This window comes from Odocoileus virginianus, chromosome 1 (assembly GCF_023699985.2).
Source record: "Odocoileus virginianus isolate 20LAN1187 ecotype Illinois chromosome 1, Ovbor_1.2, whole genome shotgun sequence".
Taxonomy (NCBI): domain Eukaryota; kingdom Metazoa; phylum Chordata; class Mammalia; order Artiodactyla; family Cervidae; genus Odocoileus; species Odocoileus virginianus.
Window position 1 is genome coordinate 64,143,874 of NC_069674.1, and position 13,527 is coordinate 64,157,400.

General features: G+C 39.3%; 1 protein-coding gene across 5 annotated transcripts in view; it reads left to right on the top strand.

The window, feature by feature from the left end:
* The first annotated feature begins 646 nt into the window (after positions 1-646).
* ST7 (suppression of tumorigenicity 7) overlaps positions 647-13,527 on the top strand; it is a 254,937-nt gene continuing 242,056 nt past the window's right edge. For 2 of the 5 annotated variants that reach the window (XM_070468806.1, XM_070468811.1), the window contains exon 1: positions 648-861. In XM_070468806.1, coding sequence (XP_070324907.1) covers positions 711-861 — 151 coding nt within the window. In that variant the 5' untranslated portion in view covers positions 648-710. Of the gene's footprint in view, positions 862-1,407; positions 1,529-13,527 lie in introns of those variants that run through there. The other 3 variants (XM_070468798.1, XM_070468813.1, XM_070468823.1) reach the window with 3 other exon arrangements.

A 13,527-nucleotide genomic window follows, 5' to 3' on the forward strand; every position in this document is an offset into this window, starting at 1 on the left:
ATTTCTTTCAAAACTCCCAGTATGGCTTCAGGGGAGACAAAAGAAAGGTAAATAGCGTGCAACCCACATCTCGCTTAACAGAATGATTTCTCTTTCAGGCCTATTAATCGGTGACAGGAATACATCTATTTTTTTCTAACTGCTCCAGGTTTAGTCATCCCTCTGAATCTAAATTCTGAGAGAAAGGAGAAAAGCGTTGGTTTTAAGACCTCGGGCGCTAGCATTCATCATGCTGCAAATGAATTTTGGCTCCATAGGAAGGTAAATTGCTCAACCACTTTGTGCCTCAGTTTCTCTTATCTATATAATGGGGATTGTTGAAGGATTAGGTGAGATTGTACAGACAAAATAGGAAGCCCTCAACCTAAGTCAGTTACCATGAACATGTCAAAGGTTTCCCTGAGTACGCCACTTAGCTTTTCTTTTTCAATATTAGCATAATATAAATGGATTAGAACGTGAGGGGCAGGAGCCACGTGATCCTTCCACGAAAGCCACTTGTAGGGGCCTTCAGAGAGTTAGCAATAAAGCTGGGAAAGAAAGGCCCGCGCGCGATTTCCCGCCGCGCCCGAGTCCCCGGCGGCGGGCGGGCGGCCTCCGGGGGCGCCCGGGCCGCGGCGGCGGCGGCGGCGGCGCGAGCGGCGCCTCCGGGCCGGTGAATCATCCCGGCAGACACCGAGAGCCGCGGCAGCAGAGAGCAGCGCCGAAAAATGGCTGAAGCGGGCACGGGCTTTCTGGAGCAGCTCAAGTCCTGCATAGTTTGGTCTTGGACTTATCTCTGGACCGTATGGTTCTTCATCGTCCTCTTCCTGGTCTACATCCTGCGGGTGCCCTTGAAAATCAACGACAACTTGAGCACAGGTAAGGCCCGGGCAGCCGGGCCCGCGGCGCTCGCCCTTCCCCCGCCCCGGAAAGTTAGTGCAACTCGCGCGGGGCCGCGACTGGCGGGGGTGGCGGGGCGCGCGCTCGGGGACGCGCCGGCGCCCGCGCACCGGACGCCCGCGGCCAGCAGGCGAGGACTCGGCGCCTCAGCCTGGGGGGCCGGGCGGCGGGGTCGACGGGACGTGCGAGGGCGGCCGGCGGCCTTCCCGGCCCCGCGGCCCAGTGACCCTGCGGAGGAGGCGCCGCGCCGTGAGGCGGCCCGGGCCAGGAGGTTACCGCTCCTCCGCCTGAGGTGCTTGTCGGCGGGTGACTGAGGGGACGGAGGTCGGGAGCGAGGGAGTCCCTGCGGACGCCCCTCGGCTGTCTGCCCGTGAACCCCGAGGGCTCCTCAGAGTTGGACCGTGTCCTCCCTCACACGCTGTCTGCCGCCACCGCCGAACATCCGAAGTGTAGTCGGACGAGGCGTCCCTCCCGACACCCGCGCCTCTCCGCCGGTCGTGGAGCGCCCCCGTGAGGGTGCTACCCATCGGCGAAGCCCCCTGAAGGAGCCGACCCTGCACCTGGGGCCCCCACTCACCCACCCCCAGAGTTGCGAGTTGCGGGGATAGCGGCGTCACTGTTACAGACGGGAGAGAGATTCTCGAAGGTACCATCAGAACTATAGATGACGTGTCAGGTTACCAGAGGGAATGTCACAGGGACAAAAGCAGAGACAGGAAATCTGGAATTTATGATGATTGTTAATGGTCTCAGCTCTCTCTCCTTGTTCCCTTTTGCATAAGGCTTTGGTAACTAGTCTTGTTCAGGATCTTAGATAAAGCTCCACATGCTAAGAAGGGAGCCCCGCAGGTCTTGTATCCACGGTCCTAAGTGCCGAAGGTAATTGGAACAGGATCTTAAACTTGCAGCCAGCCGACTGAATCATTAAAAAACAGCCACAAAGAAAACACACACCAGCAGCAACACCCCAGAGACAAATCAAGAACACAAAGTATATTTTGCAGGAAGGGCTGTAGTTCTTGAAGTCTGGAAATACTTGTGGGAATCGTTAGAAAACTCTCTTTTTTTAAAGTTGACAGTAATTTGGGAAATCCTTTCAGTCTTAACTGAATATATATGCATTCTGCTTAGTGTGTGATTTACATAATCAGAGAGTCGGGGTCTGGAAATGCATTTTCCTGTGTGTTAACTACACTAAAATAATTTTTAGAACACAAGGTAATGTACACATTTTGTTAGGTACTTGTGCTTTTAAATGGAAATCTTGATTACTTTAACTTGAACTCATGTTCATATTTATATTTGTTTTGTAATATCCCTTGGGATCTTATTCCTGGGATGTAGATGAATTCTGCACCGTAGAATCATCTCGCCATTTTTATGGGAGTTGTTCAGCCCTTGGATTCAGTTATCCTAGTGATAATGGCTTTCTGACTTTTCATCTATTATGAGTGGCTGCTTATCACAATACTGTCTCCTTGCTTTTGGCAAATATATCTCTAAGATAAGTTCTAGTCCCAAAGTTTTGTTATTTTAAGAAGTTGCTTGAATATATATGGCAATGAAATCTTGTATTTGTTGGTAAGTGGTTTGATTTTTTTTTCTCCCAAAGAATTCATTTTGAGGCTTAAAAAATGTGAACCTTTTTCATTTAATGCACATTTAAATTTTTAATTTCAGAACACACATTTGTTCAGTTCCTAAGTCTGTCCAACTCTGCGACCTCATGGACTGCGCACTAGGCTTCCCTGTGCATCTCCAACTCCTGGAGCCTGCTTAAACTTATGTCTATCAAGTCGGTGATGCCATCCAACCATGTCATCCCCTGTCATCCCCTTCTCCCCCTGCCTTCAGTCTTTCCAAGCATCAGGGTCTTTGTAATACTTTGTAATACACATTTGTAATACTGCGTTTTCTTCGTTGTTGTTCAGTCACTCAGTTGAGGCCCCATAGACTTTAGCATGCCACTATCCTCCTAGCATGCCTTTGTCCTCCACTATCTCCCAGATAGTGAATTCGCTCAAATTCATGTCCATTGAGTTGGTGACGCTGTCTAATCATCTCATCTTCTACTGCCCTTTCTTCCTCTGCCTTTTTCTTAAAGTAGTTTAAATAATCATCTGTGAGCATATCTGTGTGCATGTGCCCATAAGTGCCACAAACCAGTGTTTTATACACAACAGGCAAGGAGCAAAATTGGGAAAATGCAAACATTTTAAGGAATAAAATTGTTAGGTCCTCTCCCAACAACTTTAAATCTTTTTCTCAAACTCCTTTGTTAATTTGCATTAGCATCGTTAACTCACTTAGGCTTATAAGAGATAGAGAAAACATGAAGATGAAAAGACCATCTGCATTGAATCTCATTAGACATATGATGGAACCTGAGACCATTTATCCCAGTGATGCTGGGCTTCTATTTTCATTGTAGCTTTATGTAGTTGTAGTCATACGGGAAGGTAAAAGAGAAGCACCCAGAGACTCATCTCTGCTACTTCTGTGAGAAGGTGAAGGGAGAAGGCTCCTCCTATGTGAGCTTGTCCTGCCAGGGAGATCTGAATGGGTTCTAAAGGGACTCATTTTGCTGTTTCTAGGCCCTGTGGTGTTTGCTTTTCTTGTGATGATGAAGGTCCCTGAAGAGGCAACAGAAGCTAGAGATGCTTTTAGGAAGCTGTGGGTGGCCCAGGCCTCCTTCCTTAGGCAAGCTGATACCATTGGTTGATTTGTAGATATTGAAAAATCCTTGCATCTGTGGGATAAATTCCACCTGATCATGGTGTGTGATCCTTTTAATGTATTGTTGGATTCAGTTTGTTAGTATTTTGTTGAGGATTTTTGTGTCTATATTCATCTGTGATATTGGCCTGTAATTTCCTTTTTTTGTGATATCTTTATATGGTTTTGGTGTCAGGGTGATATTGGCCTCATAGACTGAGTTTGGAAGTGTTCCTTACTCTGCAGTTTTTTTTGGGAAGAGTTTGAGGAGAACAGGTGTTAACTCTTCTCTAAATGTTTGATTGAATTCACCTGTGATGTCATGCGGTCCTGACTTTTGTTTGCTTGAAGTTTTTAAATTTAAATCGTATAATGAAAAATGAATTTTAGGAAAGACAAAGGAGAAAACAAACATATTAGGAACACAGTGGTTAGCTTTGAAATTCATTTGTGACCACATTCTGCCTTGAGTTGGATAGAAGAATGTTAAAGTAGTTCTATGATTTATTGAAAGTATAATGAACTTTTAATAAGATTTTTGAAAACCCCAAATTATATTGTTACTTGTCAGTTTTCAAGTGAATTAGTTATCCTAAAGCAGTACTTTTCCAAAAGGGCAGAACATTAATTGTAGTTAGGAGCAGTCAAGCAGGATGATATTCGAGAAAAAGCAGTAGCATAGATTAATGTTTAAAAAATAGCACTGTAACTTGCTATGTGGTCTTGATAGCACATTCTCATCTTCCCTATGTTCTGAGGTTTTTAGATGCTGAATTTGAAACACTTTGCACCTTTTCTTAAATGTACACCTTTTGACATTTTTGTACCAAGAAGCTTAAGTGATTTTCCAGTTCTTTTTCTGTTTCCTGGAAAACAAGTTTTCAAAGATCTTTTAAATCCTATTGTGTTCCTTTTGGAAAGCAAATATATTAGTCTAACCTAAGTTTGATTGTTTTGTTATAGAACTCCTTTTTGGTGTTAATTAAGATGATAAATACAGATGCAAAACTTTTACATTACTGAATGGAAATATACATAACTTTAGGTGCAGTTCAGATTTGCATATTTTAATATTGGAAATAGTTGCTCTAAACTTAATTAACACTGTATTTCTTGTCCTGAGGGCCTTGTTGTAGTTTACTTAGGCTTTTTGCCCCTGATGTACCTATTGTCTAAAATGTTTTTTCCCACCTGTAAATCCCATCCATGTTTCAAGGACTAGCTCGAATGCTGCCTTCTGATTCTCATAACTGAGTGTGATATGTCCTCCAGTTTTCACTGTACATTATCTGAGAGGCATGTTGACAGTTTTTACCTTGCGTTAATTATGGTTGTGTATGTTTAATATATTTTGTTGGCCAAATATTTCTTTCAGGTTTTTCCATAAGGTATTACAATAATACCCAAACTTTTTGGCCAATCCAGTATGTTTCAGTGTTTGTATATATGTGTCTCTTTCTGTATACATACTAGACTCTGGTTCTTCGTTTTCCACTATACTTCCTTGCACATAGTGGTTCCTTAACATTCATTGCATGAATCAGTCTCAAAGTTGTGGTATACTCAGTGAGTTGGGATGAGAACAATGAAATTGATCAAACACATCACTGGCTATGTGCCTTATTTAAGTTTTCAGCTTTAGATAGAGGTCAGAAACTGTCACAAAAATTTAAGAAATTCCATGGTGAGTCATATGTATCTAATCCATGGTGGTCCAATTTATGACCACATAAAAGGACAATTTTATGATTGTCAGTTTTAAGTTGAGGATAGATCCCAGACGTCTTTGCCTTTACTTACTTTTGGAGACATTTCTCTCAGCCATAATGAAGCAATCTGAATGATGCTTTTTTTTTTTTTAAGACCCTTAGTTTCTGTACATGTTTAATGACAGCTTTATATTCCTTAAGATCCTTTCTAGCTCCAGAATTCTGCTTCAGTGACTTGGGATAAATTTCATTGAGTGCAGAGTCTGTAACTGAGCAAATACAAGGACTTGAAAGAAAGAGTTAGTCACTCAGTTGTGTCCAACTTGTTTTGATCCGTGGACTGTAGCCTGCCAGGCTTCTCCGTCCATAGGATTCTCCAGGCAAGAATACTGGAGTGGGTAGCCATTCCCTTCTGCAGGGGATTGAACCTGGGTCTCCCGTATTGCCAGAGAAGGCAATGGCAACCCACTCCAGTGTTCTTGCCTGGAGAATCCCAGGGATGGGGAGCCTGGTGGGCTGCCGTCTATGGGGTCGCACAGAGTCGGACACGACTGAAGCAACTTAGTAGCAGCAGCTCCCATATTGCAGGCAGATTCTTTACCATTTGAGCCACCAGGGAATTCTAATTCTTAGTAGATACAAGTCCAGATTTTATGTGTTTTCCTTCAGTGGCTTTCCATTTCACTTAAAATCAAAATATGTTATCCTGGTTTACAAAATCTGATGACATGACCCCTTCCTACCCCTCCTGTCTGAACTTTGCCACTTTCTTGAGGTCACTGTCTTCCAGATGGTTGTGATATTTTCTCATTCTTAAACTTGCTTTGCTTGTTCTTGCCTTGTGACCTTTGCACTAGCTGTGTCCTCAACCTGGAATGTTTTCCTACTTGACTTTTATGCAGTCATGTTTATACTATTCACATCTCTGCTTAAATTCACTTCTTTTGAGAGGTTTTCCCTGATGATCCAATCCACAATGACCAGTCACTATAAATGTCACCAGATTTGGATTCTCTGTATATCACTTAGCCCTGTTTGCAATAGTTCTTACTTGTTTATTTGTTTATTGCATTCTCATAGTTTTCCTCCATGTGATTGTAAACTCCATGAGAATAGGGACCTCATTTGTTGTTATGATTTGTCTGCTTTCTTGTGGGTCCTCAGGATCTTGAACAGTGAGTGTTTGGACCTAACATATGCTTAGTATGTATTTGCTGAATGGATGAAAATCAATGTCAGTTGGTTGTGGTGGCTCAGAAGTAACACTGTCCTTTAGGAAATGATTTTGGAATATATGTGGTAATTTCTTATAAGATTTAGAATTGTGTTTACTGACTCTGAGTTATAAAGATTACCTTGAAATGTTTACTGAAGTTCCAAAATTTTAATTAATTTTGATCCATTTTCTTAGGGGCAGAGTTTAAAGAAGGTTATTCTGGTCCATACTGTAAAGTATGGCTGTGATGCGCAGCATACAGAACTTCCTTGACCAGCATCAAACCTGTGCCCACTGCAGTGGGAGCACAGAGTCTTAACCACAAGACCGCCAGTGAAGTCCTATTGTAAAGTAAATTTATACAAAGAATGTTAGAAGTCCAAAAATTGACTGCTTTGGAAGCCAATTTGTGTAACATAACTTGAAACTTCAAACAAAGAAATTTGCTAAGTGCCTCATATTATCTATAAGGATGGAACTTGGGGTTCTACATACATGAAAAAATACTTGTCTTTATGGAAGGATAGAGTAATAGAAGAAATATTTTATTGGGACACTCTTAAGAACAATATTGTCAGGCATTATGAAACTTCATAGAAGCGTAATTTGAAGTGATTAGAAATAATTAAGCATAATTAATTTAGCTCATATATTTGCATATTTCCCTTCTTTAACCATAGAAACCATTTCTAAGTTTATGTGAGAAGCCAGAGTGAACATAATGTTAGCATTACAGAAATTTGCCTTATTGCCAATTTTACTGAAATACTTTTTTCTCCATGAAGTATTGTATATATGAAAGAGAGATATCATCTCTGATAAGATGAAAGGAACTTTGGATTTAGAAGATTTGAGTTCAAATTCCAGGTTGCCAATTGTTGGGAAACTTGGACAAATTACTTTGTAAGACTCTTTCCTCATTTGTAATATGAGAACAGAATAGAGAATAATCTCTATTTCATAGTTTTATTTTGAACTCTAAATGAGATCTTCAGCATTGAGCCTTGAGCATAACACATAAAAATATTAGCAGCCATATATCATGTACCTGGTCCCAGTCCATTTCATTGACTCTGAACTGTGTTCATTCATTGGTTAATTCATTCATCCACTGGTTTGTTTATTCATTTACTTTGAGCAGCAGATGCCTGTAAAATTGAAGTTATGTTATTCTTGTTAATTATTATTTGGACACACAGTCTTGTGTCAGTTATACTTCTCCTAGCTTCTGCAGTTATTTTGTGTGCTGAACAATGAAAATCCTCTAATATATTGCCTTATTCACCTGTGCTTCTAGATATATTTTGTTCCCTGTGATTAAGAATGCTGCATGGTAGAAGTCACATCTTAAAAATAAGATTGAAAATCTGCTGGGTGAAACCAGGAAGGGGTGAGGAACCAACCTTTATTGAGTACTTACATGATCCAGGCTCTGTGCTGCTTACTTTGTTATGGGTTGTTATGCTCCCTGGGCTTGACAACAAGTCTGGCTATATCCCATATAAATAGCTATATAGTTGATATTCTCTTTGTACATGTGAAATGAAAAATGTTCAAACAGAACAAGTATTGCTATAATACTAGTTGTCCCATTAAAGGAAGCAACACAGGTGAACCCATTAAAAATGTATTTTGATGGGAAAGCAGCTTTATGAATGAGGATGAGAACTTGGTGGAAACTTTTGAAAAGGACTGTTTCTGGAGTATGCTCAGAAGAGCTTGAGAAAAGGGATTATGAGTTTTTCATCTTTGTATTTCCATCATATGTCATTGCTCATGATGATACATGGAAAGATGAATGAATGAACAACTCTGGGTGTTTTAAGGCTTTCCAAGATCGATGGCACCAGTGGTCCTTTCCTTAGTTCATTTTACCACCTGATGTTTTCTTTATCTTGGTTCACGGGTGTATTGCTAATACTCAGCACTCTAGACTGGATTTGTTATTTGACTCACACATGAAACTCAGAGATAGAAGGATTCTTATGAGGTAACTGGAGCAAGGGTTTGAAGACAAGGGAGGGAAAAGAGTGTTCTTGTGTATTCAGAAGAGGTGAATGCCTGAAGTGGAAGTAATGGAAAAATTCAGAGCAGGAGTACACTAAAGGAAAGAAGGGTTAGTGTGGTGTTAGTTTGATTAGGATAGCTTAGTGATTGTCTAGATGTGGAACTGGAATGAGATTGACAAAAAGTGTGTACCTGGTCAAATGTCACAAGTTGTGTTTATTCTTTTTAAATACACTGTAATTGGCACAACCCTGGGCATTCTATGAATGTTTTCTGTGGCTTAGATAGCTGCGTTTGGCTTTCCAGCTTGGTGCAGAATGGGAAGGCAACTTCATATGAGATGGTAAAATGAATGAGAAAGTGCTTTGTAGACTGTAAACTACTATAGTTCAAGGCATTAATAGTAGGTTGTTTCTTTAGAAGTCTCTATTCTCTAGGCTTTGTCTCTCACAGTGAAATGACAGGTTAAGATGTATAGTGGGATCTCTTTTATCCTGGATATTCTTTCTAGAGAATAATAAATTAGACATTTTTCCAAAGAGGAAATGCAGATGGCCAATAGGCACATGAAAAGATGCTCAACATCATTAATCATCAGGAAAATGCAAGTGAAAGCCACAGTGAGGTATCATCTCACACCTGTCAGAATGGCTATCATCAAAAAGAACATAAATAAGAAATGTTGATGAGGACATGGAAAAAAGGCAACCCTCCTGAATTGTTGGTGGGAATGTAAATTGGTGCAGCCATTGTGGAAAACAGTATGGAGGTTTCTCAAAAAATTAAAAGTAGAACCACCATGTGACCCAACGGTTCCACTTCTGGGTCTGTCCATGTGCACCCATGGCTGATTCATGTCAGTGTATGACAGAAACTACCACAATATTGTAATTAGCCTCCAATTAAAATAAATAAAATTTAAAAAAGATAATGTACCCCAATATTCATAGCAGCCTTATTTACAGTTGCTAAGGTATGGAAGCTACCTAAGTGTCCATCAACAGATGAATGGATAAAGAGAAGTGGTATATATACAATATTATACTACTCAGCCATACAACAAATGAAATTTTGCCATTTGCTACAGCATGGGTGGACTTGGAAGGTAATATGCTAACTGAAATAAGTCAGAAAAGAAATATACTGTATTACATCACTTATATGTGGAATGTAAAAAAATACAGCAAACTAGTGATTATAATAAAAAAGAAGGAGGCTTATACAGAGAACAAACTAGTGGTTACCAGAGGGAAGGGGGAAGGGCAATGTAATGGTGGGAGAGTGGGAGGCACAAGTTTTTGGGTGTTAGATAGGCTCAAGGATATATCACTTAACAGTGGGGATGTAGCCAATATTTATAATAAATGTAAATGGAAAGTAACCTTTTAAAATTGTATTATAAATAAGTAAATTATTTAAAATATAAATTGAAAGAATACCAAAGACTTGCACTAAGCAGAATAATGAATTATTATTGGATTGTTTATAGCCACACTATTGAATATTTGTTTGTTGATAACAGGAAATGATATCTACCAACCTCCTCATTGTATGTGAGATGTCATTGTAAAGTTATCTAGAGAGGATTTTGAGTTTCCTGGTAGAGAGGGAATATATAATAAAATTCATTTTTTATGTTACAGTGGAGCAGGGCAGTTGCTCATGTGTTATTGTTAGTAGCCATTCAACTATGGCAAGCTTTCCTGAACTATCTCCTGTGCTAAAATAAGAAGCTGACAGGGTCATTTAGCTCTAGCAGTATGTCATATTAGCTATGGCTTGGGCCAGAGAGTCATTGTTTAATTGTACTTACTAAATCTCTCAGCAAAATAAGGCAAAATTTATCTATGGTAATATTTGTTTTCCCTCTAAATTTTGAGAAATTGAAGGTGTTCTAGTAATAAATATACTTCATGTAGAACCCTAAGTTGGTTCCATAAGTTGACTTCCAAATGTAATAAAGGATCTTGGTTAAGTGTTAGTCTTTCTGAAATTTTGAGGAAGCCTATAGATAACTTTAAAGGAATCTTTAGGTCAGTGAGTAAGGTCTTTTTTTCTTTTTAATAAAAAATCTTAATTTAAAATAGCAAAAACAACTGACAAACTCTGAGGCAGAAAAATCTTTAAAAAAAGAAGTGGTTTTTTAAAAAATAATATGAATCTGAATCTAAATATGATCTAGAATTAGAGGGGCTTTTGTTTTGTTTCAAAGTCTGCTGTAATACCATTCTAAAATGCTATTTTATTTTGTTGTTGTTTAGTTGCTAAGTTGTGTACATCTCTTTTGTGACCTCCTGAACTGTAGCACACCAAGCTTCCATCTGTGGGATTTCCCAGGCAAGATACTGAAGTGGGCTGCCATTTCCTTCTCCAGCTATTTTATTAGCAGTAGGTATCCCCTGGATCATCGAAAAAGCAAGAGTTCCAGAAAAACGTCTATTTCTGCTTTATTGACTACACCAAAGCCTTTGACTGTGTGGATCACAATAAACTGTGGAAAATTCTGAAGGAGATGGAAATACCAGACCACCTGACCTGCCTCTTGAGAAACCTGTATGCAAGTCAGGAAGCAACAGTTAGAACTGGACATGGAACTACAGACTGGTTCCAGATAGGAAAAGGAGTACGTCAAGGCTGTATATTGTCACCCTGCTTATTTAGCTTATATGCAGAGTACATCATGAGAAACACTGGGCTGGAAGAAGCACAAGCTGGAATCAAGATTGCTGGGAGAAATATCAATAACCTCAGATATGCAGATGACATCACCCTTATGGCAGAAAGTGAAGAGAAACTAAAAAGCCTCTTGATGAAAGTGAAAGAGGAGAGTGAAAAAGTTGGCTTAAAACTCAACATTCAGTAAACTAAGATCATGGCATCTGGTCCCATCACCTCATGGGAAATAGATGGGGAGACAGTGGAAATAGTGTCAGACTTTATTTTTTGGGGCTCCAAAATGACTGTAGGTGGTGACTGCAGCCATGAAATTAAAAGACACTTACTCCTTGAAAGGAAAGTTATGACCAACCTACATAGCATATTAAAAAGCAGAGACATTACTTTGCCAACAAAGATCCGTCTGGTCAAGGCTATGGTTTTTCCAGTGGTCATGTATCGATGTGAGAGTTGGACTGTGAAGAAAACTGAGCACCGAAGAATTGATGCTTTTGAACTGTGGTGTTGGAGAAGACTCTTGAGAGTCCCTTGGACTGCAAGGAGATCCAACCAATCCATCCTAAAGGAGATCAGTCCTGGGTGTTCATTGGAAGGACTGATGCTGAAGCTGAAACTCCAATACCTTGGCCACCTCATGCAGAGTTGACTCATTGGAAAAGATCCTGATGCTGGGTGGGATTGGGGGCAGGAGGAGAAGCGGACAAGAGAGGATGAGATGGCTGGATGGCATCACCGACTCTATGGGCATGAGTTTGAGTAAACTCTGGGAGTTTGTGATGGACAGGGAGGCCTGGCATGCTGCGATTCATGGGGTCACAAAGAGGTGGACACGACTGAGCGACTGAACTGAACTGAACTGAATAGTAGAATGCTTACAGTTCTCCTTCCTGTTAAGCTTTTCCAATTTCTAGTCTCCTTCTCTTGGAAATAAGAGAATGAAATTTACTTCCTTACCAAATTGATCTTTTCTTTTATTATATAGGTGCTGTTTATTGGGCACTATTAGTAGAACTTAAAAAATAATGCTCTTGTGGTGTTTTGCAAGTTATTACACCCACTTTCCTCAACTGGTGACATACATTTAGATTTCCTGTAGTGTCACATAGTAAGAACTGGTGCGATTTAGTTTGTACTTTCCCCCTGGACATTGCTGTAAGGGAAAGAGAAATACTGTCTTCTATCATTGATTTGTTTTATTTAAAATAAAGCAAATTATACTTTTCTCAGTTCAGACTCAGTGTACTTGACAGTATGGTTTATAGGAAAACCATAGCTCTTTAGCAAAACCATAGCTCTTTGGCTCTTTTAGCAAAGAGAATTTTTTTTATTGCACCCTTACATTTGAGAGATGAAGTATGGGAGGTTAAACTGCAGTTTTTAAATATTAGAAACTTGCTTCTCAGTTTTTTTTTTCTCCAAACTGAAAGTTGTATATACATTGTCATTCAATAAAAGCCTGAAATGTTAAAAAAAAAAAAAAAAAGAATCATATAGTAAATCTAATCAATTGAAGAAAGTCATCACCTTAAGAATAATTCATTTTCTTTTACATAATTTGAACAATCAGTTTTTTCAGGGGAAAGTACATTAATGATGGCAACATAACGTCAATTAAGTCTGAGCAAATATATGCAGATATAAATTAGTTTTAGCTATAAAAATATTCCTAAAAATGGTTTTTACACTAGCAGTTAAAAATTTTTTTTTTTATTGCTTGCTTACAGAAAGTGCAGCAATTTCTGGTCGATTTTAAAAACAGTTAAAGGAACTATAATTCTTTAAAATAATTACTTTTAGTTTTAACCATGAGAATATATGTGATGGAGAAGAGTAATTCAAATATTTTAAAATTATAAGATAAGGAACATGTTACTCTTCAGGCTGGTGAGGATCCAAATTCAAAGCTTGTGTGAGAAACTGCCAAGAGAAAATAAAGATTTGCTTAGTCCAAAGAGAAAACTTAAATGATATTAATAATATTAGTAAGTACAATGATTGCAGGCTGGGACTAGCTGGGGAATGGAGTTGTAGCAATGGTCACAAGCAAGGGCTTTTCTCTACCATGTCTTGATCATTATGACCATCTATTGTCTCATGTCTAGCTCACTTTCTAGTGAACAAACATGAGCTAGAAGTAAAATATAAAATACTTTTTAATGTATATAATTCTGTTTGTAACACCTGCAAAAACCAAAGAAGGTATAACAATATTTAGACATCAAGACAGTATTAATACATTACCTGCCTTTGTTATAATCATGTATTATTTTGATAAAATGTTATATTTCATTACAAATATGCTATTGATATGTGAATGCTCTT